The following is a 23,579-nucleotide window of genomic DNA, read 5'->3' as shown; positions in this document are numbered from 1 at the left end:
GCACACACGTACACGGAGAATAAAACCTATTTCATCGAGAAGAAGGAATCTTATGAATACATCTTCAGGATACAGTTATAAGAAAGCCGAGAAAACAGTCCAGTCCCCTCCTGGCGGCACATGGGATTAGAACTATCAGTGTGAAGATTTCATTTCCAACAGCATTTTACTCACCCCAAGAATCAAGACCTGAAATTTGAAGGACTAATCTGGGGAGAAAACATTTGGTGGAAAGCAGAGTGTGAAAATGCTGTAGGAGTGGTAAACACATCGACAATGATGTTCTCCGAAGTTAAACAATTAAAAGTGTAATAGCAAGTGAGGTCTGGTCTTGGTTCACAGTAACAACCATGGTTATCTTCCAGCACAGTAGCCGAGCAATCCCTTCTCCATCTGCAGCACAAATATGTTCAAATCATCATCCCAACGCTGTGCAAGGACTCTGAAGATGATGCCTGGAGACAGTGTTGTTTCTGGCAACCACAATTTAGACTCGGCTCGAGATTGTCCCTTGTTACAAGTTAAACTCCAATATTAAGCACTGAGGGTCGGAAATACAATAAAACCTTCATTTGTACAAAGTATTACCATCATTCTCTCTCTTCTGCTGCTTCTTTTGTTCTCCTTCAAGATTACTGAAATGGACTTTTAAAAGAGAACATAATTTTTAATTTCTCTAGGGAAATCAATGATATCTAATAGCCAGCTCTTATGTGATAACATTTAAATATGTATTTATATAGTACAAAAGATAAGCGGTGATAAATTGCCATGCAGCTGTAGGGCTATTGAGGCAGTGTCCTCGATGTTATATTTCTCACCAATACCTCCCTTTCTCTTGGCTTAATGGCAGAGCCCTGTCATGGGCAGCAGACAGTGTACGAGCTTTATTGACAGATGACATTTGCTAATAAAGTTTTCAAATTATTAGGGAGACCATTACAATGATGTTAAATAAATCCTCTAAGGGGCGAAGGACTTTGAGCCGTTGACAAAATTGTTTGGGGGAAAAAAAAAAAAAACAACAACCTTCACAAACTAAAGAGAAGGTCATCCAATTAAGTCTTCCCAAAAATAAAAGGGAAGCACAAAGAAATCATTGTGAAATACGCAAATTAATTCTGGTTTGTTGAAAATGGGAAAACAAAAAGGTACAATGAACGAGTGTTCAGAGAGGGACCTTTAAAGTGGGTACAGATACACAGACACTAAGACATGAAGACACAGGCACATGGAGGCTTCAGGAGGGAGCGTCACAGCAAAATTAATGAATCGATTAAAACCTTTGTATAAAACAGTATGACTCAATCTAGGAATTAAAAGCATATATTCTGTTGTGATTAGGAAATCGATGGGGGAGAGAATTGAAAAGATAAGGTGTATGACAGCTGGCAACACTGGAGTGACTTGTTTTAAGCAAAGCCTGTCAGGAAGAACAACTTGTGGTGGTGCTGATCTGAAGTGACAGTTGGGAACATGGTGCGTCAGCCTTCAGGTCATTAATAAAGGTGACTAAGGCCAGTTTCCATACTCTCACACAGGAAGTAGCAAGGATATGTATCATGTTACTGGTTCTATACTTTTTCTCCCCCCCTCCCCCTCAAAAGAAACATTTGTGTCTGCTTGTATGGCGCTCCACCATATCTCTGCAAGTAAAAATTAAGCATAGAAAGGTTCATACATCTTACAAACAGACAGAGGGAACTGGGAAGAATAAGAATCACATTTTGTTTAGGGTGAACAACAAATCCATTTAAAGATTAAAAAAAAAAAAAAAAGTTTGATAGTTTGATAGAATTGAACCCAGTTTGGTTTATGGCTGCATAAACCATGTTCCGGTGGAGAGTCTCGATGCAATGCCCAGGTGAGAGTGCGGAATAGACGCCATTAATCACTCGAATAAGGAGGCACAGCACGGCGATGACAATGCGAATGGCAGGCAGCCCTGAAGCAGCAGCAGCAGCAGGCTCGCGCTTGGTTTACATGTCCCCTAAGGAATGTACAATGCCATCGCTGTGATGAATTTTCATTTCCAGAGCTGCAACGTGAGGCTCAGATCTCTCTCCCCTGCCATAATGGCACAAGCTCGCTCTCACTCCTCACTTACTGCTTGGTCTCTCCTCACATTAAAATTCAAAGAAAAGGTGGACAAGGATTAAATGGCTTCTTTACATGTTGCATTTATTTCTCCTGCTACAACAAAAGAACTTTACAGCTTGGCCATACACAAAATGAACAAAACATCCAAAAGTTAAATACTCAAAAGCTGTTACCTTGTGCAGATGGGTAACTGGATGCATACAGCATAATTAAACCACAGCACTCATGACTGAATATTAGTTCTCAAGCCAGGGTTGAAAAATTCACCTGTGCAATTTGCAAAATTATACATAATTATACATAATTTACATTTTTTTAAATATTTTTTTTACAGTCCATGGCACTGGAGATTGCATTTGTCAACACTGTTTGAAGGATCAATTGTGTTAAAAATAATAGAAATCACCAGAAAATATCCACCCTTGCCTTCAAAACAGCTGGCTATTTTTACACTTATTTTTATTCATGCATTTCTTCTTAATTCTAATGTGTCTTAAAGTCGGCAGTTGCCAGAATCTCCAGAAAGTCCACACTGAAAGCAGGAGAGCAACATGGCGCATATCTTCGGCTGCTGCAGGACTGGGCTCACGAAAGTCACTGCTAGCATCCCCACTTCCACTTGCAAGGAAGCGCAGAGCAGTGGTGCACAGCAAAGCCTGGCTCAGCTCCAGGGCGCTCGCTTTAATGGGTCTCTCCATTTACGCAGCCCCCGGAACCAATGCGTTACGAAAGGGTCCATCCTACACAAAGTTTCTTCCCCAACTGAAATATTTGCACACTGCTCCTTTTTCTTCACTTTACTTTTGTAATTAATATGAAGACAGACACAAATACTAACACGTCATGGTTCAGTTACCATCAGCAAATCAGTAAATGAGCACACAAGAGCTGGGAGTCAAGTCACGCACCAGCGCTTACCTAGAGTCTGGGATTTTATTTGCCTAATGAATTTTCGGTTTACTTTTTAACATCTGAAAACAGGACAAAAAGCAAAACACTGAATTGAACAAGTCAAATGTCAGTTTATATTTTATTTATCTAGCTTTGTTATGAGAGATACAGTGATGTTCAATCCCAACAGATCCTAGCTGTTACAAATGTAAAATGAATATGTGCCATTACTTGCGGTGTAAACTATTGTACAGAGATGTTTTGTTTTCATTCAAATCCCACCGAATTATGCATCACGTTAAATGTATATTATCATTTCACAGGGAAGAACTGTTTGGGGATCCAAGTAAGTAATTGGCAATGAACTTCATGCTAACAATGTAACCGGGATGCACAAGTAAAGAAATAAAAGGGTTCTGTACAGCGACAGATTTACTTAATCGTTACACAGACAAAGCTTCTCCAGTTTCAGTCCCTGATATAGTAATAGGCAGCATACACATGTACAGTGCTTCCCTGCAGATTCATTAGTCATGCTGTCTGCTGCATGTTTTCAGTCCCCAATTGGTTTATTAGACGCATCTCTCGGTCTACTTCAAAACAAACAAGAAAATGATGCCTCCGGAAAAACCTTCACGGGGAGGGAGGGAGCATGTGTGCGTGTGGGGCTGGAAAGGCTGAAAAAGCTCTAATAAGTATTGATCAAAACACCTGGTAGTTTCAACTCATATGCATTTTAATTCCTGGAGTCAAATATACCTCGGTTGCACACAAATAATTTAATGAAGTAAAGGATTTCTGTAATTATTTCACAAAGGCAAAGAAGCAGAAACTGCAATTAACTATGAACCACACTCTTCGTTTCATGGCTGACAATAAATACAAATCTGCAATCACTACCACTTGTCTCTTTAAGTCACACTTTCACACTGGTGGACTCCAGGTTTAGTCAAGGGAGACCAGGAAATAATTTCAATTCAAATGAAATTATTTCAATTTATTCAGAACATTTAACTACTTTAGGATATATAAAAATAAATAAAAAACGGAAGTCTTACAACCTCATTCTAGTGTTGTCTATAGAAAGATTGAATTCTACTTTGTACTACCAGAGTAATCGTAAACACTCCCCACTCTCCACTCCCAAACCAGCCCAGGAATTCACTCTAGTTTTACTGGTCACCCCTCATCAGATGCTCTGCACTAGGCATTTCCTTCCACTAGGAGGGGAGATCACAGCCACATAGCTGGATGAAAGACGAATCTAAAAGCTCGAAAGACCACAGAATCACACTGAGCTGCATGTCCACCTGCAGATGAGGCAGTAGGTGTTGCACAGCAGCAGTGGCAGCAGGGATGCTGTAGTGTTAGACAGCACACTGCTTTTATGGTCAGCTGCAGCTCCCGTCATTGAGAGCCCTTACATGACCTGCAATGCTTAAAATGTCAATGTATTTTCAGTGAATCTGATGAGAGCGGAGAACTTCACAGAAGAGCACGTTGTTTTTTCCCCCCAACACTAAAGAGATGCATCTAATCCCTACGTGTGTGATGCATAATAAGTTAGTATGCCAGTACGAGATCACATCTCGTATACAATAAGATACTCTTCACATAATGTACTAACTTACATCACAGTACGTGAGTTTGAATGAACAAAATAAAACATTGAGTTGAATGCGTTCTAGAGAAATGTTTTGAGCACTATAAAAGGCTTAGGTATTCATTATTCAGGAGCGCAAGAGCGTAACAGTGTCTGTATAATAATATGCATCATTTTTGTAATATATATATTTGGCTTGCCAAGATTAATTTAAGCAAACGTACAGCAAATATCCTTTTACAGATCAAAATGCAATAAATACAAGAATAAACCCTTGCCTGTAATTCACTGCCAGACTGCACAAGGACTGCTACATGATGAGCAGAACTAGCCAACATCACAGATCACACTCAGAGTAATAACATCACACAGCCAGACATCCCTGTAAATCCCTGTAGACACATTAGTTAACATGTTGCGCAAGGGGAAAAAAGAAATATGCCCCAATTCCTTACTTAAAGAATAGGCTAACTTTCAATTCAAAGTTGCAGATGACTGTGCAAAAATATAAGTTAGTCCCCCTGAAAATTAATACTGTAGTAGGAACTTTTATATTCTTTATATTGTTAATGGTTTCATGTTGTTAATTCTGTTTTGTCTATAAAGCAATCATTAGTTTGTACTTATTATTTTCTGGGGGAAACTATTAGTTTCTTGGCGATGTACACACCTATTGTCTTTAGATTATTTCAATCTGCACAAATAGTATACAAGTCGGGTGTTTTGGGGCACAGGTATTTGGTTGAGGACTTCAATGGCTTTGATAACATCTACTGCCTGAAGTTTACTGACCAGCACTAAAGTCTGATATCCTTTTGACCAGTGCTACATAAGCAGTTTTCAACACAAACACAACAAGAACTGTAATAATCTCAGGCATATGTTAATTATGCATATGGTAATTCTATTTGTATTTTAATAAGGTGTAGTCACTTCTGAAATATTGTCTGTCTTCAAAGGTAAAGAAATACTTCAACTCACATCTTTAGTTCTTTTCTCCACTTCATATGAGAGGAGAGCCCTAGGTTAACCTGTATTTTTTATTTTTTTGTTATAAACTTGTTACTTCTTCAACGGTGTATGCTGAGAATTACTGAAACCTCTACAATACAAAAATAGCTATACATTTCCTTTCATTATAATGCACTGTGCCATGACCTGTAGTTTTTATCTGTGTATGTTTTTTTAATCTGGAATTAAACTCTTATCTTGTTATTTATTTTCTTCAACACTAGCAACCAGGATTATGGCAATTACTGTAATCTGGTGAAAGCACTAAACAATTACCAACCAGCACTAGCTCACAGCAGCTTGAGGAGTACGGACTGCATAAACTTGGTAAGTTCACAGTAACACATACAACACTATTAAAGACCGCTCTTGAAAATGGGCTAAAAGTTCATACTACTGCCTGAGTTACACACATACACACACACACAATGTTTGACTGTGTATTCATTGTTAATTTCCACAAGTAGAAGTATTGCCTAAGGGAAACTGCACGTCAATGATTCATTTATTTCAGGTACAGTCCACCGACAGCTTACTGAGGGACAATGGCCAGTACACAAACATGAAGCGGCTGAAGCAGTAAGAAAGAGAAGACAGACAAAAGCCAGGTTTCAAGTAAGGCTAATCATTTTCTAAGCAGGACAAACGCCACCGCTGATTTCAATCCCACATAAAACCTCTCCCTTTCAAACACAGCACTTCTCTTTCCCCCCGAGAGGCAGTCGCTGTGCAACAAATCCCCCGGGTGGGAGACACTGGGTCCTGCGTTCTGCTTCTTCTGTTATTGCGTGAGCCAGGGGGTCCTCCGAGACCAAGAGTGTGCCGCATGTGATCCCAGATCTGCCTGGTTCCCTGGTTGTGCCGACAGGGCTAACCAGTAAAACCTTACATGACAAGCTGCCGATCAGTGCAGACCCCATTCTTGCTTTGGCTTGGTTGTGTGCTTTGATGGGAATCTGGATTCCACCCAGAGGAGGGAGAGCAGTGTCTCACTAAGGGATACTTGGTCAAGCCAGCAGACAGCTCTGAGCAGCCTCCCACACGATTACAGCCTGCCAGGGCTGGGAGACATACAAAGTAATAGTTACATTACATCTTCTCCCCAGGGTCCTTACAGTTGCTAAAGGAGGGCAGTGCTCCACTAAGAAGAAACATAAAAGAGTGACACGCATAACTCTTTGACTGTGATGAATTCACAGTTGCAGATGCTGTGCGAATAAACAACCAGCACTTTTTCCATCATTTAGATCATTGTTATTGATGCCAAAGACGCATCACCCCCTGCTGCTGCTGACATACAGGCAGCCACCTTTAATGAGATGATTCCTCTCAGTGGGCTGTCTATCAATATTTTCACATCAATAAGTAATAAATAATAATAATACAATTTAAAAACAACATGAAGCAACTCTGGGAGATGAAAAGCAATTTATACTGCATACACACGCATGCTAAGATGCACAATCCAACCACACAAGACAGTGCGGGACTTTGGTTGACCAGAGGCAAGCTTGGAAATGTGTATGCTATTAATGTCCCTGTCCAATGTGTGTGGAGAGTTAATGGAATATAAGCAAAAGTGATATTTCCTGAAAAATAAAACCCTGTGGCTAAATGCCAACACAGTTTACATATCAGTGTTTTGTGTTTGTTTGTTTATTGTGCTGCAAAGCAAATTAAGAAAATATATATTGTAAACTACCTTGCAGCTACAAGGCAGTCAAATTAACTGAACAGAAGCACTACTCATTCAAGTCCAGTATGGTTTTGTTTCCCATCCTCCTCTCCCCACACCCCAATACTCTTTCCCAACTATCAAACGATGTTAGGGAACTGAAACAGAAGGGAACAGGAGCAATAAAAGGAATAATTTCATCATGCTTTTAGGTGAAAGCTTTCATGTACAGATGACCAGAGTGGCTGTTCAAAGTGCACATGCTGCTTTGATCTGTGGATTTATTCTGTAATAAGCTAAACGTAGATATAGACCAAGGGGATGTTTGCTTGTTGAGAAAAAATAAGAAACCACATGGACCTTCACTGCACCAGAGTCTATGGAAGAGTTCCGGTCATGCTGGTGCCAGTGAGGTCCACAGACAACAGCTGTGACACCTGTATAAATGTAATATGACATCTTGAAACTGACTGCATTAGACTTGGAAGACATGGGTTCAAGAAGTCATCAGTCAGCTTCAGAATGAGAACATGACAGCACTTAAACCATCCAAGAAACAATGCAGTGTGCAAACCCATCCACCGTGAAGCCCTGCTGCGTGCTCTTTCCAACCTCCCCTTCGATTCACAGAGATTATATTCCTTTGGCTTCAACATGCTGTGCTGTACAGGACTGCTTACCAATTCTCCCTTCTTTACCCCTGTGCTTTCAATGGCTCCCACAGCATGCAACCTTTGTCACAGAGCAAGTATGAACAGCCCCCAGCAGAACAACAACCATCTGGAGGTGCTCAGAAGTCTGCATGTGTTAGAGAACACTGTAACCACAAACAAGAAATAAATAAATGTATAGATCAGGAATTCCTGCCCTGTCTTCAAGATGAATGCACATTTCCACTGATGAGTGTAATGCATCAATAGTGAATATAACAAGTTTCCATCACAGCGCAGTGGCATAGTACATAGCCCCGTTTCTGATTAATCGCTGTGAAATCGGATTGATTTTTCACAGGGTCAGACAAACTGGGCACGCAGGCCTCGCAAAACAAATCCCAGTGAGCGAATGCTGTCCGTTGGAAAATAGACATAAAACTCAAAGCACACACATGCACAGCAAAACGTGCAAGGCCACGAAAAGGTGCATGAGGCGGACAAGCCCAGAATCGCAGACAGAGCTTCGTAGTAGTTACAGGCGGTATGGTATACAAAAGCTGCTTTGTTCTTTTGAAAGTCCTTGTGCACTATGAAATATAGGGACAGGAATAAACACTGTTGTCAGTATATATTACTTCAGGTTCCCAAACTAAATTAAGGAAGTTAATCAACTTTGGGCCTGTAAATCCCAAGCTTGACTTCTACCTCAGTAATAAGTGATAAAAAAAAAAAAAGTTTGAAAGAAGGCAGTAACTTTCATTACTGTGGAAAGTTCCCAGGCACTGATGAATGTTTTATTAATTGCTTGTTCTCAAACTGCCCTTTGACAACAGCCGTATGTATGTACATATATATTGACTCACATACTTGAATTGGAAAACAGAGGAGCACTTTGAAAATATACAATGTATAATTTCCTCAAGTTGGAAATACTTTGCCTACATCATGTTGGAGATACCAACAATATCCCTGTGGTTTGAATACTTTTGATTAACAGTATTTATGATAAATAAAAACATGGGTGTGCACATTTGTAGTCTTTGTAATTTGTAAATCTCTAACAATTAGAAAATACCTATTTCTGCACAACTACTTGATCATGATACACACACAGCATTTTCAAGCCAATTGTGCTTTTGGAATTGGGTAAAGGGAACATTATTCATTAATAGTTGTAGCATATAATTGTTATTATAATATAAGTACTAGTGCGGACTGTGCCTTGAGCAATATAAACAAGTGTTGATTGATTTAATGCCTAGTGAAATCAAGCAACTTCAATAAAGAGGAAACCATCCCAAAGAGTCTGCTGTGAAGGAATTCTACATGACGTCTAACTTTAATCATCGCTGGATGATGACAAGGCCCACAGGCACTGCACAGATAGAAAAGTGTAAGCAGATACCTTCAAAACAAATAATTACACATCCTGAAATTAATTTAAGGTAATTAACTTGAGTCCAACATCAGCATGAATTACAGGAATAACACTGCCAAAGCTGAGTTAAGAAATTAAAGCTATATTTTCCCTGCTTTATTTATTGATTTCCTGATTTTTTTCTTATTTTATACATAAAGCAATACAATCACAGACATGCTTGTCCAAAAAGGAAAAAACTAGCAAAAAAAAAAAAAAAAACTTCCCACCTACACTTCTCACAAGAAACCAGTCATTTGTGGAGAGAGAGTAACATTATAATGACAAAGCAATTAACAGAATCACAGACATGAACAAAGTTGGACTAGACATTTTTTTTCTTCATGGATACGCCAAGCAAGCCACAACAGTGCATTTCTTAGCTGCTCCAATCCAGACCACAGGGTGCAGCAGTGTCACTGCAAAGAAAGTTAAACTAAACTAACTACACAAAAACCCATCAGTGCTAGTACAGTATGTTGTGGCATATGAAATAAAAAATATATTGAATGTTATTTAAGGGAGCCCCAGCTGTTTATTACTTCCAGTAGCTTTGAAAAAGACTGATTAAGAAAGAGATGTGCGTTTTATTTGGCACTGCAGGAGCTTCCAATTAAATAAATGAAAATAAATAGGTAGGTAGATAAATAAACCCATTCCCTAATTAAAAGTTCTATAAAAATTGCAAAATGTAATTTCAGCAAAGATAAAAAGGGTGCAAATAAGCCCCAATCCCTTGAGTCAATCACCTACAACACATACATCACTCCTCATACCAGCCAGAGCACACTGCACACGGCCTGCAGGCTCCAGTACAGTGTGCATTTTAAAATGCCTTAGGAGGGAAAACCAATCATGATGCCTACAAGAGAACTACTGCACAGGCTGTGCAAGAGCTTTGTGCATTCAAAAAGATGGGCACTCGGATTAGTTTTCAGATGCTGAACAATTAAATTCCCAAAATCCTGATCCTTAAATGCTCTGAAACAGGATGAGAAACTGGCTTCCAAATACCACCTCAACAGGATCACAGATTTGCAGGGATCTGTTAATTTGAGGTTTTAGTTACTGCCTCTATCATTCTAGACAACAATTAAGATCTGAGGTGTTCTTGCTGGTAACGTACTGTGTCGAGTGCTTAAACTACATTGAGTCCATACAGTAAGTTCTCACAAAATCCTTGAAATTCATGTTTTATTGTGCTTGTATTGCAGAGGTCCATGCGTGCTGAAAGAAATGTGCTTATCTGAGTGGAAATAAACTAGAAACAGTCACTGAAATATCCTCTGAGGAAAGCAGCTGGTAAATACTGCAGTGAGTTTGAATTAAATGTCAATCACTGTCAAAAGAGATTCATTGTTGGCGACATACTTCTCAACAAACCTTCACTTTTTATGCAGTATTATAGAGAATAAATCCTCAATCAAACCTACAATAGCAAACTGGCATCTGCTGTATGTTCTTTTTAATAAAAGAAGAATTGAACGAATCTTGAGCACATACAAACAACAGCGCAGAGAAGAATATAATAATATAAGAACAATAAAATTGTGTTTTTATATTTTTATCCTGCACAGTGGCTTGGTTCTGTGAAAGCAGTGCTAAAACACTTGACCTTGGAGTGATCATTTAAAGTCAAGAATTATCCAAGCAGGAAATGAATAAGTAGCTCATCAGCTAGGAAAATGAAAGGATGGTCCTCACAAATTCTGAATCACAGAAACATGCAATGCCATATATATCTCACCGTGGGTTACACTTTCTTCTTTTTTGGGGGGGGGGGGGATCTAATAAAATGACAAATTATAATTAAGAATACAATAACAATGAAAACAATAATCTTCATCATCTTCGACTTATACTCCCATTCCCATGCAGATAGGGAATCACAACTTGCAGTCAATACAGAGCACTGCAGCACTGTCAACAGCATCACTGCTGTCACTCAGACAGGAAACCCTGTGAAACTCAATAGCAAAACCAGAACAGTTACTGGGAGATGATGGGTGCTGCTGCAAGGCAAGCCTGAGTGCGACTGCCACAGATGTAGCCTCAGAAGGCACTGTGATGAAGGACTTAATCATTAAAAGCACTGACACTGGTGACTAGGGACAGACATTCAGCCACGAGGGAACGCAGATGAGCCACTGAAGCCAAGGCAGGTGTTGACAGACCCTATCTGTCTAGAAACACATCTGATCACATCTCTTCCTGCTACAGTGCAAATAACTGATTTTTATTTTATTCTTTGGTTGAGACACCACTTCAACAGCTTTACACTCAGTAAGATCATTCCAGAAATACATTCTCATGTACCTTGCAGCATTGTACAGTACTGAGCAAAAGTTTTAGGCAGGTGGGAAAACATGCTGTAAAGTAAGAATGCTTTCAAAAATAGACATGTTAATAGATTATCAAATAACTAAATGCAAAGTGAGTGAACAGAAGAAAAATCTAAAATCAAATCCTTATTTGGTGTGACCACCCTTTGCCTTCAAAACAGCATCAGTTCTTCTAGGTACACTTGCACAAAGTCAGGGATTTTGTAGCCATATAGTCAGGTGTATGATTAAACAATTACACCAAACAGGTGCTAATGATCATCAATTCAATATGTAGGTTGAAACACAATCATTAACTGAAACAGAAACAGCTGTGTAGGAGGAATAAAACTGGGTGAGGAACAGCCAAACTCGGCTAACAAGGTGAGGCTGCTGAAGACAGTTTACCGTCAAAAGTCATACACCATGGCAAGACTGAGCACAGCAACAAGACACAAGGTAGTTCTACTGCATCAGCAAGGTCTCTCCCAGGCAGACCGGGGTTTCCAGATGTGCTGTCCAAACTCTTTTGAAGAAGCACAAAAAAAACGGCAACGTTGAGGACTGTAGACGCAGTGGTCGGCCAAGGAAACTTACTGCAGCAGATGAAAGACACATCATGCTTAATTCCATTCACAATCAAAGATGTCCAGCAGTGCCATCAGCTCAGAATTGGTAGAAAACAGTGGGACCCTGGTACACCCATCTACTGTCAGGAGACGTCTGCTCAGAAGTGGCCTTCATGGAAGACTTGCGGTCAAAAAGCCATACCTCCAACAAGGCCAAGCGACTCAACTATGCACGAAAACAAGGAACTGGGATGCAGAAAAATGGTATCAATCCAAAGCACCTGCTGAGTCAAAACTTGAAATATTTGGCTGTAGCAGAAGGCAGTTTGTGCCTTGTACATGACTAGAGAAGCAACTGAGGCTGCCTAAATCCACAGAACTGTGCTTAATTCTCCAAGATGTTTGGGCCAACCTACCTGCTGAGTTCCTTCACAAACTGTGTGCAAGTGAACCTAGAAGAATTGATGCTGTTTTGAAGGCAAAGGGTGGACACACCAAATATGGATTTGATGTAGATTTTTCTTCTGTTCACTCACTTTGCATTTAGTTCATTGATAAATATAATCTATTAACATGTATTTTTGAAAGCATTCTTACTTTACAGCATTTTTTCAAACCTGCCTAAAACTTTTGCACAGTACTGTATGCGTCGCACATAACCCATCTTTCAAAACACAGCTGACATCAGAGCCAACCAGTTGCACTTCACAGTTTTCTGTTGGATGTGCGCTTCTCATCTTTACAATGTTATGCTTGTCTATTTGCCTGATGTAGTTATTACACCAAATGAAGACCTGATTCATTGATTACCCATGGGGCTACACGGTTAGTTTTTCCCAAGGCAAAAGGTAAAAGGTACTCACCAAACAAATTGCTCGAATGCCCTTGTTTGGAAGCCGGTTTTAGCTCATTTGACCCCCAGGCGTAACGTTTGTAACTGTCCCACGCAAATTTCATCATCTAGAAGAGGAAGAGATTAACAAATTAAAATTAAAACCAATTGCATAAAAAGTATATATATATATATATATATATATATATATATATATATATATATAAAAAAAAAAAACTTTAAACATGTCTCAGTTTTTCAAACTGTATATACGTTAATACAATTCTGTGAGGAAATGTGGAATGACTTAACTTAATTCAGATGTGCAAGGGATGATTCCTCTTTGAGTCTTAATATGAACTATAAAATAAAAATAGTGCTCTCTTGGTCATTTGGCAAAACTCTTGTACATTTTCTAAAACCAATGCTAATCTGAATAAGATTCATCTTAGATTTAAGTAACTGTGTATAACAAATAGGCCTACAACACATCTGGCAGTTATAAGTATTTTTTAGAAATAATAAATACACTTCACATAATGCCAAATTTATCAAATTTAAATTTGATATTCAATCCTTCCTTTATTAAAATAGCACAAAACAAACACATAGCCATCCTCAGCAGTTAAAAACTGTTTATAAAATCTCTCTCCCTTTTTCTTGACTAAAACATTTTGCAAAGAATTAAACAGGTGAGGGAAAAACAAAAGGAAACCAGAAACATTGTATTGCCAGTCCTTGTGTTCAAACAATGGAAAATTCACACTTGTTTCTATCTTAAGCAAAATCGAATAATTAAAACTTAGCAAAATTAGATATTAAAGCTTCAAACAAAGTAGCCACAGAGATACAGTGGAGGACAAATGTTAAACAGTATGGAAACTGGTTTAATTTCTTCCCTGCAGAGAACGAAAATATATTGTTAAAGACAACCTGTTGAAGCAGTCATAAATGCTGTAGAATTACTGCATCCATACGGGGGGCTTCGAATCAGATTAATCACATTTAAACAGTGTTATCAGATGTGGAGACCATGGCTTCAAAAGGAAAGTGGACTACATACTACAGTGGACTAATGATATATTGATTTACATTAATGCAAGAAAATAAGAATACCTCTGAAATATACCTCTGTAAAGTATATATGTAATGTGGGGTGGTTGTGCTGCAGTCCTGTACTTCTGTTTTGCTAAATATTGTAAATATGACTTTTAGCATGCTAGCACTTGGTATTTGATAAGACTTTAGAAAATTAAATTACTAATATGCTATACTATAAACAATGTGCTTGTGCCTGTATTTTTTGTTTCCAGCGATTAACAATTCTATCCAGTGGCTTTTAAAGATTAGCGACTATACAAATAAAAACTGTCCAACACTCAAAACAATTAAAAACCTGTTATCACAGATATAGACAGTATCTATAACCTGTAAACATAAAAACAGTGGTGGTCCACTAAACAGACACATGAGAGAACATATTTTGTAAGCCGATGCTACTGAGGGAAGGAAAGGCTGTGTTCATGGACCCAGAAAAGAATATTTCACAAGCGGCACATCCTGCACCAACTCCATCCCCCCACCCCAAGCAGTCTGCTAGCACAGCAGCCGAGCAGCGTACAAGAACATAGGGAAAGTGACTTAAGTAGGTCAGATTAAATAACTGTATTAATAAATATAATACCCATGCTACTCAGGAAGGCTGGTGATGCTAATTTTGAGATAATTGGATTACTATTTCATCAGAGAAGAGACTAAATCAATTCAACATATTGTAAAAGGCATGGTTAGGTAATGTTTTCTTGCAGTCAAGACCAACCATTTAAAACCCTGCCCCTTTCCATCTGTCCTTGCCTGTGATTTTATTTTGGTAGTTATTCAGTTTCTTATTTTGCATTTTATCATGCGTGACTTGGCTTTCTCCTACTCCACCGTAACTTGTAACAATTTTATGTATTTACCATGCAGAGCATTCTGGTGTTTCAATGGTAATATTTGCTTTTCCCAAGGCCATAAAGGGAATAGCGTCTGCTCTCCTTGTTTTGCACTTGTGTTGTTGACATGTTCTCCCCAGCAGGCGGACATGGACCCGTGGACGTAACGGCCGTGCTCTGCCAAGTACTGGTTGTTTACTTTGTTTACTTTATTTTATTATTATCATTATTATTTTTATTTCTTGGCAGACGCCCTTACCCAGGACGACTTACAACATAAGTGCAATTTGTATTGTATTTTTACTGCACCTATATTCGTAAGGGCAGTTTGTTAGTCACCGTCTTTCTTAGCGCAGTTTGAACTATAACCAGAAACCGCTGCATTGCATATACTATTGTAGAGAGATTGTACAGTGTTGTTGTGCGCTTAGCTTCGCCTTTTCTGCAATCAGAACAGGCAGTTACGGAGAGTTTAGCATTCCAGATATTCCAAGCACTTAGTTCGGCCGACGCTGTACTAGGGCGTGATCTGGACAGAGCAGTTGTAATCCAATACAATTCAGGTGTGCACTCTGCTAATTAGTTATAGGTAGATTATTTAACAGCCCCCCCCTGTCCTCCACGCCAGCAGTCAGCACCAGCAGCCTCAGTGCCCCCCTTCTGAAAGGCCACACTTCCAAAGGCAGGGACTCTAGCTGTGAGACTCCAGCGAGTAGATGACTGCGAGGAGACGCCACACAGCAACAGCAGGCAGCCTTGACAACCCCACACACTCCCTCCGTCACCTTTCATCGTAATCTCTGCTCCGTCTCCCCCTCCACCCTGGCCTACACTGCTCTCAATCTCTTACCTTCCAATGACTGTTTTTTCCCATCTGTCTGTTAACTGTGCTGCCTCCTCTTTGCTCTCCTCCCTTGATTCTCTGCCCTCTCACATCTTGTCCTGTCCATCCCTCCCCTCCTCAGCCTTGGATCTCTTCCATTCTCCGCTCAATGTGATCCACTCTGCGTGCCCCTGAACAGAAGTGGTCCAAACTCCCAGCTGCCCTCGACCTCTACCGCTATCTACTTTGCACATTCTCCTCCTCACTCACCTCAGCCAAGAAGTCTTACTTCCTATCACTCTTTGAATCCAGTCAACAACCCTCACAATCTCTACTTCTCCCACTTCACCCCCCCTCCTCCTCCTCCTCCTCCTTCCTCTCTCTCTGCAGATGATTTTGCCTCCTTCTTCTCCTCCAAGATCACAGACATCCGCAACCTCTTCTCCATGACACTACCTCGCTTCATAACTATAGCCCTGTCTCCATACTCCCCTAGCTCTTAAAGACCCTAGAGCACGCTGTCCACCGTTAGCTCTCTGCATTTCTTTCCCATCACTCTTCTTGATCCTCTGCAATCCGGCTTCTGCACAGCTCACTCCACTGAGACTGCCCCCCCGGCAGTCACTGGCTCCCTCAGCTGTGCTCGTGCAGCCTCCCTCTCCTGAGTCCTCATCCTCCTCGATCTCACTGCGGTATTTGACACTGTCGATCACTCGATCCTCCTCTCCTGCCTCGCTGACCTTGGAATCTCTGGGACTGCTCTCATCTGGTTCTCCTCCTACCTCAGAGACCGGACCTGCCAAGTGTCCTGGTAAGGTTCCTCATCCATCCATCCATCCCCCAACCTCTCCTCACAGGCATTCCCCAAGGCTCCATCCTGGGCCCCCTGCTGTTCTCTCTCTACACTCACTCCCTGGGCCCCCTCATCGCATCCCATGGTTTCTCTTACCATTTTAACGCAGATGAGGCCCAGATCTTCCTGTCTTTTCCCTCATCCGACACCCTCATCCCCTCTCGCATCTCTTCCTGCTTGTCTGCTATCTCTTGCACCACCTCAAGTTCAACCTCTCCAAATCTGATCTCCTCTTCTGCTGACCTCTCCATCTCAATCCCCAATCTATGACAATCTCTCCCTCTACTTCTGCTAATAACCTAGGAGTCACCCTTGATCCTGCGCTCTCCTACACTCAACACATCAAAATGCTGACATGCACCTGCAGATTCTTCCTGAGCAACATACACCGAATGTGACCCTTCCTCACCCACTACTCGACTCGGCTGCTTGTCCAGTCACTGGTCCTCTCCTGCCTGGACTTCTGCAACTCCCTCCTGGCCAGCCTGGCTGCAACTACTACCTGCCCGCTCCAGCTCACCCAGAACTCTGCGGCTCGTCTGGTATTCTCTCTGCCCCGATTCGCACACACTACTCCACTGCTCCGCTCCCTCCCGATACCAGCAAGCATTCATGCAAGACACTGACCCTCACCTATCGCTGTCTCAAACAGACTGCAGCGAGTAAACTGCAGACCCTCGTCTATACATACATCCCCTCCAGACCACTGCGCTCTTCCGGTGCCAGAAGACTAACCCTGCCCTTGAACTTATCGTTTATTTTGATATCCCCTAAGCTTCCTTTCCCTTAGCTCTTAACTTTGACATAAAATCTTGTCTGCACTTATCAGCTTTTTCATTCTAGGATGTAAGGACCTTATATATTGTTTACTGTTGATCTCGTATACACTTGTGTAAATTGTTAATTTGTAAAATGTATTATGCCTTGAATTGCTCTGTATTATTGCACTTTGTATTGCGCTTATATTTTGCAAGTCGCCCTGGACAAGAGCATCTGCTAAGAAACAAATAATAGTCTTTTTAGTTATAGATTAGTTGTACAAGTTAGGCTTTTTATTGGGGGGGGGGGGGGGGGGGGTGATAGAGAGCTACAGATTTATATTTTTCATTATTATTTATTTTCATCAGACTAATAATGCACATAATTACTATAGGCCAGCACTGGTTTGACCAGTGTTAACAATCATAGCAATTTGTGCTGGCATGCCATTCCGATACCCCTTTGGGACAGTGCTCACAGCATCAACACAGGACTGATGAGGAGAAGGATAATTACTGAAACAATCACATACCACTGGGAAAAAGGACAAGATCCCCAATAGTCAGCCATTGCTAAGTACCAAGAATCATTTATAAGTATGGACGTCTTAAAATATATGCAGCTAGACACATTTGAAATTAGATTACTTTACTTTATTGACTGCTGGAAAGAGATTTCTTGCTCAAAAAGTGCTTGGATGCAAATTACCTCCTCTAACCACCCCCAACCAAAATAAAATTAAAAAATAAATAAAATCAGCATCTCAAGTCAAAAGACCCAGATTAATGACATTAGCAGCCACCATGTATTAATCGCATCAGGAGTTCCAAACAATGAATGGTGAGGCATCGAGCTCCCCCTTGTATTGATTCTCACTTAGCAAGACTGAGATTTGATTGCAATATAAAGAAGCAGGCCGTTCTTGCCCAATATCCCCCACGGGCTGCCATTGTTTTCAGGACAGTGCAGACGCTACATGCTCCAGTCAGCCTGACAGCTTCACATAGCATTGGGGCTTTCACAAAAAACAAGATCAACCGCCAAATTCAGTACAAGAAGAAACGGGACGCTGAAGAAAATGGAATCAGTTCTGGGAAAAGAATAACAGTAAAGCCTGCCATATACAAGGGGATAAATGTCTGCTTCCAGTACAGCTTTAAGATCAATATTTATGTCAAATCTTAATTCCTTCCTATGTAACTCTATGCAATGCCTAACTGCTTTCATTAATTTCACGAAAGGCTTAAGATAGAAACAAACACAGGACAACATGACTTTTTTTAACAAAAAAATATGTAAACAGATCTTGAAGAAAACGGGGCACTACATAAGGCACTCGCCGTTAGTTTGCTCCAGAAGACGAGTCTCCATGCGGATACAGATGCATTAACATTTAAACATGCTGCTATGGTGAACATCCCTTAAAGTCTCTGAGGGAATTCACTTTGTTTTCAGGTAAATCATATCTTTCCCTGCAAGGTCTCTAAAGATAGCTGTCTGGAGGAAGTAGGAAAGATAGGTCTTGCTAGCATTTGTGCAATCTATAAAAATGCAAAGCCATTTCTGAAGACTGGTTGGCTGAACATGAAAGGATAATGAGCATCACAGGCTTTTAAAGTTGCAAACTGGGTGTTCTGCCCTACAAATTCCATCAGTCAAGATGCTTTAGTGACCAACACTTTGATGACAACAAATGGATGGCACTGTGGCCTTCTACTTCCTTATAGGATCTTAGAGCCTTAAATTGTGTACTACAATCGGTGAAGATGCAGCATAATTTCACAGCTGTTCAAAACGATGTGTAGTAATTGTAGGGCCGTGTAAAACACCACATTCTGCCACATATAAAGCCAAGACAATGTCCTAACCTAAGAGCTGCTCTTTGATTTCCCATACAGTGAGGCAGACCTTCAAGAGGTAACTCTGTAAAAACTGACAAAACACAAATAACAGGATGAAAGAAAGCACCACAACCTCACAACAGCTCCAGGGTGGGAACACACCTCGTCATCAACAGACCCCAAGACACACAGCGTATACACTTTGGGACACGGCAGCAGAGGCAGGACTCATCACCGTGCAGCCCTGCCTTAGATAATGACACTAACCAGTACAGGTGTCATGTGCTACAAGAATATGTTAAGTGACTGAGCAGAGGGCCGCTGCTTACATTGGCAGGGCCCAACCGATCCACAGCCTCCCTACACTGCTAGGCAGAATCAAGTGCCAGGCAGATCACAGAGCTGCTGAGACCTGAATAAAGGGCTTTCCAGGCCAGGGAATCTCGCAAAAGAGCCACATTAAAAGTTTTGGCACTGCTCTATCCAGCGATTTACTGCGGTATAGGGAACTCTGGATTATTAGTTTATTAGTCTGAGCCGATTCATGGCACACTGAACTGCCTGGGCTTTATTCCCTGTGAAACAGACTTCTGTTGCAATGTCTCCTGAGCGGTTTGCAATGGAACTGCCACCCCATTCTGAAAGGCACAAGTTCAGAGACTAATGTCTTTCCATTCTGAAAGGCTTTAATGGCTTTCCATGATTAATCCACTTATTAACTTATACGTACATACATGCATACACACACACACACACTGCAGAGTTCCACTGAGCACTGAAATGTTTCAGAAACACAGCTGGAGACTATCAAATAGCAAGGTGGGATTCTGATAAAGGCCATTGTTTCTTTGCAGCTGTGAGAGACATTCTCGGCACAGTTTACCCCTCCCCGTTGCTCCGTGCTGCAAAAAGAACATGAGAGTGAATGGAAGAACTCATGTATTGCTCTGCGCTACTTTGCATTTAAATGACTTAGAAGATATCAAATTACAACTGAATTCTGAATGTTTCAGAAGCCTGTCCATGGATTTCGATGTTCTGGGGAATGGGAACTGTCTGGTTGGATCTAGTCTGCAACAATTTTAAACTCTGCATTGTTTCAGAATCTTGCATCATCTTCAACAGATCAGTATCCTGGCTTGCTTACTCCGGTTAACCTACACAAATGATCTGATCGCTCCTTGCAACAGCGATCCCTTAGCCTCCTATTCACAAAGGCTGCTTTGTACAAACTCTACCATGCAGTTCGTCTTAAGGCTATTCATTAAGCACAGGTCTACGTACCAATCACTGACCGAGAGGCGCTCTTTCATGGATGTGTAGCATACACATTTGTAGATGAAAGCATTCACACCCTGCATTTGAGAGAATATTATTTGATTTGTGTATTTTAAGTATTGCTGGTTATCGGGACACATAAGTAGACGATATGGAGTTGGCTGAGACTCATGAGCGGCATACGGCATTATAATCTTTCTTGTACAGTGAACCTCACCAGTCGATCACCAAAGACATTAAGTCATTTGGAGGAGCATAGGCTGGCTGTATGAGGTCATCTAGCACTTTCGAGAGCCAGGAAATCAACAGACAAATTCCCATTCTGTGTGAAGCTGTTGGCTGACTGGGTGGCTCCAAGATGGCGAGGCAATGTTCCCGTGCTTCGGCCCACCCCGGTGAGAGCCCACTTGAGCACAACACTGGTGGGAAAAGATAAATGCACACATCCATCATACTCTCCGAGGCCTCTTCTCCCAGGCCTGATGTGGAAGGGGGCCTCGCAGAATTCCAGAGCAGTGGGATGCATCCAGCCACTATAATTACATTTCTGTAAACTCACCTACTGGATAGCAAGTGTATGGCATCTGTCAGTGTATAAGTGGCATATCTGTCATGGATGGTCTTCTGAGGAAAGCAAGACATTCACAGCAGATTGTCTTTTTCCAAGACTGCTGATCAGAAGGAGGGTACAAAATGTGTGACAGAATAAACTTCTATAAGTTAAAAGATCAAACACAATGCAATGGATGACAAGTGGGATCCAGACCCCCCACCCCCAAAAAACTAAACTTTATCAAGTCCAATCAATATTATAGTGAGGGACCTAAATAGTATCAATACAGGACAATTCACACAAATGTATATATTCAAATCTCTTCGACACTTTTCCTTTTTCTTTCATCTTTTGCACGACTGCAAAACCATTTGTTTGCGTCAGAAGACAAGACTAATAAAGCACTGTGAGTGTTTATACATGCTTGTTCATCTCTTAACAGAGAATGTGAAGGAGGAAGGCGGCGTGACTGACACACTGGGGCAGAACTGCAGAATGAGTTGTAATGAGGTTGATAAACAGGCCTGGTCTGCCTCTAGTGAAGCCATCAGTGCCAGTTTGCTCACTGGGCTGCGACTACTCAGCCACCCGAAATTCACAAGCGAGCCTCCCCATTTGCGATGGAAAATGATACAAAGTCAAGAAAATGCATTTACTCTCTTCAGACAAGCGGCCTCTGCAGGTGATAGGGAAGAAGCAGGCAGACCCAAGCCTGTGTCTAGAGTGCTACAGAGTGAATGTCACTTTGGGCGTTTTTCTCTTCATTGCTAAAGACAAAATTAAAGGCAAAGGGATTGAAACCTAGTAATTAATTAATATTTATTCTGCTACACACACCCCATCCTGCTACTGCACAGTGACAGGAGTCATGCTGCTATGCTCTTCCTGATATTGTTACTAGGGCAGCAATGATTAGTCGACCAAGTCAACTCATTCAACTAGTAAAATAAGTCGACTTCTATTTCAGCCGTCGAACAGTAATTTAGCTACCTTGCCTCTATCTTAAGCGTTCTAATTAATAGCCCTTTCGCCTAATATCCTTGGCCCGTACTCCTAGCCCTGTGTGAGAACGGTTTAATTCCAAACAGCAGTAGGTGGCAGTAATGCTCGCAGCCAGTCTACCACACAAAACAAAACTCAGGTGAACTCAGGAGAAAGAATAACCATACGGTGCTTAGAGGACTGTGTGAATCAGAATTTGCTTTCCAAAAGAGCACATTTGACAAGCTTGAGCTTGAGAAACAAAACGCACGGTAAGTTTTTGCAATGTTGATAGCGCAACTGTGGTGTTAATTATGAAATTGCACTGACGAAAGTGTTGTATTTACTGTGCTTGCCTCCGATGTAAGCTCTTCTCTCATGCTAATCTATGCAAAAGTCTATATCCAAAATTAGACATTGAATTTGACATGCACGTAATCCTACACCTTTCTTCAATCGTGGCGCACGTAGACACAATTTGCCACACGTTGTAAAGAATAACTTAAGTAACTTTTGTCATTCCAAAAGCCAGTGATGATACTGTAGAATGTGAATTGAAACTCAGGGACCGTGATCATGCCATGTTTTTATCCTAACGCATGTTGTTTAGAGCATCCAAGTACCTGTGCGCGTCTAGAAGTCTTCTGTCTGTTGCAGCAAATCCATTAAACTTTTACTAGTATATAAATAGTTTATTATTATTGCTAGTTTTATTATTAGTTGTACTTGTTTAGTTGTAGTTTATTCAGTTTTTAGCAAGAGCTATACAGTGCTGTGGTGAGATACATTCAGGAAACAGTGCTGAATACAAGGCAATGAAGCAGCGTTTATGGCAACCAGATCAAGCACAATGCTGCGCAGAGCCCTGTAGCGCATTTCTAGCCCATCCTTCCAAGCTTATTGTATAAACATTTCAAGACATTGCACAGAACAAGCCGCTGATGGCACAGGTTTTGATGGAGATTGAGTTTGAATTAAGAACATAAGAATTGATCATTATGTACAAACAACCTTGTACTTATCTCTTTACTGAACACGAATATGTAGTACACAGGAGCATAAAGGGGTAATGAAAAACACAATTTGGTAATTTATTTTGTATTTTATTCATCATATATTTACATTTTAAAGCAATTTCAGGCATTAAATCATTATTTTGAAAATGTGGTACCTGGGAAGGGTTTTTGTTTTTTCATCTGGAGCTGAAGTGGTTAAGTGTAATGTAAAAATGATTGTCCTCCTCTTTTTTTTTTTTCCCTCCAGTAATCAGAGCCCTGTATTTACAGAGTTTCGGCGAACTCAAGAATAGGATGCCATGTTGGCACCAGGACCCCATAAGAATGCATTGACAATTTATTTCCATATTACATATTAAGTATATTACAATCTGAATTTAACATGTAAACCAGAGGCATAAAGTATCTTCATTACCTGAAATTATAAGAAGTATGACCTTCAAAGTGGTTCAGGGCTATAGATTTGTCA

At 40.7% G+C, this 23,579-nt stretch overlaps 1 protein-coding gene across 2 annotated transcripts in view; it reads right to left on the bottom strand.

Moving 5' to 3' along the window:
* man1a1 (mannosidase, alpha, class 1A, member 1) overlaps positions 1-23,579 on the bottom strand; it is a 119,199-nt gene that overhangs the window by 73,524 nt on the left and 22,096 nt on the right. For both annotated transcript variants that reach the window (XM_066707643.1, XM_066707638.1), the window contains exon 2: positions 13,104-13,200. In XM_066707643.1, coding sequence (XP_066563740.1) covers positions 13,104-13,200 — 97 coding nt within the window. The remainder of the gene's footprint in view (positions 1-13,103; positions 13,201-23,579) is intronic.

This window comes from Amia ocellicauda, chromosome 1 (genome assembly GCF_036373705.1).
Source record: "Amia ocellicauda isolate fAmiCal2 chromosome 1, fAmiCal2.hap1, whole genome shotgun sequence".
In the NCBI taxonomy this organism is placed as follows: domain Eukaryota; kingdom Metazoa; phylum Chordata; class Actinopteri; order Amiiformes; family Amiidae; genus Amia; species Amia ocellicauda.
This window is presented reverse-complemented; position numbering and strand designations above follow the sequence as displayed.